This window comes from Notothenia coriiceps, unplaced genomic scaffold, assembly GCF_000735185.1.
Source record: "Notothenia coriiceps isolate Sejong01 unplaced genomic scaffold, NC01 NC01_scaffold00030713, whole genome shotgun sequence".
Taxonomy (NCBI): Eukaryota; Metazoa; Chordata; class Actinopteri; order Perciformes; family Nototheniidae; genus Notothenia; species Notothenia coriiceps.
Window position 1 is genome coordinate 971 of NW_011363414.1, and position 4,723 is coordinate 5,693.

General features: G+C 41.6%; 1 protein-coding gene across 1 annotated transcript in view; it reads left to right on the forward strand.

The window, feature by feature from the left end:
* Nucleotides 1-2,158: 2,158 nt before the first annotated feature.
* slco4a1 (solute carrier organic anion transporter family, member 4A1) overlaps nucleotides 2,159-4,723 on the forward strand; it is a gene marked incomplete at both ends in the record, with an annotated part of 7,633 nt that continues 5,068 nt past the window's right edge. Inside the window, one exon of the mRNA XM_010787579.1 lies at nucleotides 2,159-2,249. Within this exon, the coding sequence (XP_010785881.1) occupies nucleotides 2,159-2,249 (91 nt within the window). The remainder of the gene's footprint in view (nucleotides 2,250-4,723) is intronic.

Below are 4,723 nucleotides of genomic sequence, written 5' to 3' on the forward strand. Positions count from 1 at the left end.
TTCCGGTTGTGTATTTTCAAATTCTAGCGCACTCGAGCTGGTTTCTCCATTCTTATCTACCCTACCTTTAACTATTTTTAGGGTGCAGCTATATGTTTTATTTATTTCAAAGTGGGCCCATTTTAATAATTTTTTTTTTCCTTCAAATGTGCAGAGGACTCCCCAAGTGCTGTGTTTAATTTATTTTAAAGTAGGCCTGTGTATTATTTTTAATTCTAAATAGTATATAGTAATAAATAGCCTAATAAATGCATAAAAACTATAGTTTTTGTCTGATATAACAATAAATACAACTTTATTAGCTATCAAGCTATGAAATATGTTTTGCGGCTCCAGACAAAAACATTTTTGGGAAAAAGCAGCAAAATGGCTATTTTGGTCAAAAAGGTTGCAGACCCCTGGGTTAAGTGGTCCTTGGTATGAAAAAGTTTGAGAATCACTGATCTACACTGTCTCAACTGAAAGAGGACCAGAAACACATTAAAAATATAATAAAATGTGGAGACTTTGGGATATTTATCTCCCATTCTTTTACTTTTCGGGCATTTTAAAGACCAAACATGGACCACAGACCAAACTAAATGTTGTTGATGACACTGTTTACCAAATTACCACTTTTTCTGAAAAATGCTTAAAATGATGCAATATATGTTGAATACATGGTTTATACATGTAATTACTGGGGTTCCATTTCTTCTGATTACCTAATTTGGGCGTGCACATTTGCTGCGTGCAAACCTACCTCTTTTGGATTTGGAAAGGTTGGCATGTATGCCTCATATCTGTTCCGAAACTAGACAAAAGTTAAACAAGTACAAACCACATACTGTCTGTGTCATGGTGAATACAGTCGCTGGTTTATTTATGTCTGTATAGGCCGTTGTTGTGAGTGTGGACAGTCGGAGCATATACTGCGTTAGCTTAGCCGAACTCCATTTAGAAAACACACCCATTTTAAAGGTTTTTCGCCTGCCGGTCTGTCTGGCAGACTTGTCAAAGCATTAATTCATGGTTTTTTACTAACCGGTATCAGTATGTTGTTACTTCGGCATCATTTTGAAACGTGTATAACAATTAAATCACGGTCAAATATGTTCATCTTGTTGTAGTTGTATCCCCTTGCCAGCGATTCTCTAGTTTAGCATTCTCAGCCCGACTCAGCCTGGTTGTTGGCCCGAAAAAACCTTGATTTTATCGGGCCAGAAAAACTGTGAAATAGTACCCGCTAGCCGGTACTACGCTAGTGGAAACGCAACCAAAAATGGGCCCTGCACGGCACGCTTAAAGCGAGCTCCGCGCTGTAGTGGAAATGCGCCATAAGACTTGTGAGGCTGACTTTTCTGTTACCGGATGTTCACTTTAGTGTTTTTAAAGCGCTATGATTTCATAGAATAATAAGAACACATGCATATTGCAGGTCTTGTGAAAATTCCCAACTGTATCTTTTTGTAGAAGAAGCATGTTCTGTAGCAGTTTCAGTCTGTTGTGGCATTAATGGTATCTAAGTTTGAGCATGATTATAGAAATTCCATCACATCAAAACGGGTTTCATCACACTTTTTTCCTCCTGTTTTCATGGCGTCCAATTTGAATCAAAGCATTTTATGTTGTAAATTAGTTGAATATGTTCAACACTTTCCTTCTATAGTAACACTTGTTTCTCTCTAACGGCACAGTACCGATCCAGAAGTCAATCGCAGCACTGTTATTAGCTCTATTACTGAGAATTGAAAACTGATAAAGATTGTATTGTAGATGTGAAGTGCCTTTTTGCTAAACACAGAGATAGAGTCAGTAAATCTTCTGCAAATGTCACATCCCAGTCATCGTCTATGATGCTCATTGTTGTGTTACCTTTTACAGAGTTTTAGTGTTGGCACTTTCCTTTTGAGGGTTTCAGGCTCTTGAGTTTTGTAATATTCACCATTCAACATCCACTCTTCCAAAATATCACTTTGTGCATTTCAAACAGAATCAGAGCACAATTTAACCCATCGAGGAAATCCTCTCACCTAATCACATGCTCACATCAAGTTCCTTCTTTCTCATAAAACACTCACTCTGAGAACAAACTCAGAAACTCAGCAAAGAACAATGGGGCTCTTTTGACCAGTAGGAAACAGGAAGTAGACAGTCAGTATTCTCTCTTTCTCTCTAGGGATCTTCTACACGGCAGCCATTGTGGGCCCAGCAGCGGGCTACCTGTTGGGGGGGTACTTCCTCAACATGTACACTGAGATCCACCTGAAGTGAGTCTGCTTTGGATGATAGGATTAGAACTCATTAGAATGAACAAACATATGCATATTAGAATAGAACAGTCTAAAGTGGAAAATGCATGAAGAGATCTAGTAACTGAGTACATTAAGTAAGGGATGCGATGGTGATTGGTTCCTCGGGCTATAATGACTGGCTTGCTGCATATTATCCCAATTACAAAGGTTATAAAGGAAGTATTGAAAATCCTTTCCTATCATCTAGAGCAGGCATGGGCAAACTAAGGCCCGCGGGCCATATACGGCTCGTTAGGCTTTTGAATCCGGCCCGCCGAATATTGGTACAAAATTGTCCAAATTATAGTAAAGACCACATTCATTTTGCCTTTTTCCTGCAATACCCGGCATTTCAGTTGATCGCTAGATGGCGCAATAGACATAATTTACCTTTGCTGGAGTCTGGTCTATTCTCTCTGCTGGCCCCACTCGGCAACCCGGCAAGGTCGGCGAATACAAGTTGTAACAAGCAGTAGCGCTGAGCAAAGTGACTAGAACGCGACCACACACTTATAAAAACACTTATATAAAGTCAGGCACACTAACCAGGCTTAGTGTGATTCTGTTTATTTGACCTTACTTTAATAACCATCCGTTTACTGTTATTGACCATTAGAGGCAGACGTTTTCCTGTTGTTTTGTATTATTGCAGCTATCGGATGGAATCAATACACGGGCTACATGTGGCCATCACAAGTAAAATCATAACGAAAACTACGCCGGTAAAATATTTGTGTAGAAAACGGCTTATGCCATAATATGAGAGCAACAAGTAGTCAAGATAGTCTGATTAGCTTCGGTTGCTATGCTAACATAATAATAATAATAATGGGTTCAATTTATAAAGCACTTCATATTTGATTTCAAATCCCGAAGTGCTACAAGCAGTGAGCATGAACCATATAAATAAACATTACACAACACGGTAGAATTAATAAAAAGCAATACAAAAATTAAAAAAATAATAAAAGGGTGAAAAAAAGGTCTAGGCAAAGGCTCTTTTGAAGAGATGGGTTTTGAGGCCTTTTTTAAAAGCCTCCACGGTCTGTGGTGCTCTCATGTGGTCGGGGAGATCATTCCACAGACTGGGAGCAGCCGAGCTGAAGGCCCGGTCTCCCATGGTACGGAGCTTAGTCCTGGGGGGTTTGAGGAGGTTGGAGCTGCTGGAGCGGGTGGTCGACCACAACATTGCCAGAATTGCTACATCACCTGTAGAATGCCAGAGAAACTTTCATAACAGCGTTGTGATGCCAAACAGCTTTCAGACTGAAAAACATTCACTTATGGGGATGGGGGATATTTATCAGCTGCTTGTGTGACAGTCAGACAATGAAAACTTTACAGCGGCCGCGAGTTAACGGGAGAATAAACTCCGGTAGACGAGCAGCACTGCAGCGGGCGGTAATGCAGCTGAACCACATTAATAAACAATGCACCACGGCACTCTGGAGAAAGGTACAAGGTTGCAGAAGTAGTTCTTTAATTTAATCTGGCTTCGTATAATTAAAAACTACCCGACGCAGTCCTCTATTGATGTTGTTGTGAGCGGTGTTGCGGAGAAAATCAGCGACGTAAAACGCTGTGTGGGTCATAAGACGGCACGTAAACGGTTACGTCATGACGCAAACGATGACGCAATGACGCAATAATTCACCTTTGAACCTGCATCTGTAACAATGAGTGGACCAAAGAAAAGAAAAGTCATGTGCCGAGTGTATAATGAGGAGTGGACATCTAAATATTTTTTTACCGATCTGCTACTGGCCCTGCCCGTCTGTCAAATTTAAAACTCATAGTGGACCCCGAGCCAAAAAGTTTGGCCCATCCCTGCCGTAGACCTATGCCATGGGAAAGGAGACAGAGAGAGGAGAAAATGATGAACTGTGTCGAAGGTTGAATACCTAAGGAAATTGTGACAAGTTGTGACAAAGAAATTGTGTTTTAGTGTTTTCACAAACTAAACAGATAATGTAGCCAGGAGACAACAGAGAGGCCTAACTTTCCTCAAACTTCCCAAACTGCTGGAGTTCTCTTGGAGTTGAAGTCCTGCAGGGTTCAGAAATGAAATCATAAAAGCTCCCTCCTCCTCCTCCTCCTCCTCCTCAGAAGAAGAAGCCGCTGCCTCAGCACCTGCAGTTTGTTGTTGCGTCACATTAACGCCCCGCAGCCAGTGGACAAACCGCTCACGACACAAGAAGAACTTTTCATTCAGACGGACGTCATGCAGGCGGTCGGTGCCGGCGGCAGCTGACTTCCTGTTTGTTTGTGACCTTGGCAGACGAGAGGAAACATTCAGAGAGCCTGAGAGGAGGGGGGGGGGAGGATGGAGTTTTTAATGGAAGCGTCGCTGCAGCAGTCTGAACTGTGTGACGCCCGCTGACGGATGTTTCGTGTTAAAACAGAAGGTCGTGCTCCGTTTGCTGCCGCATTCCCATAAGGAACATAAATGC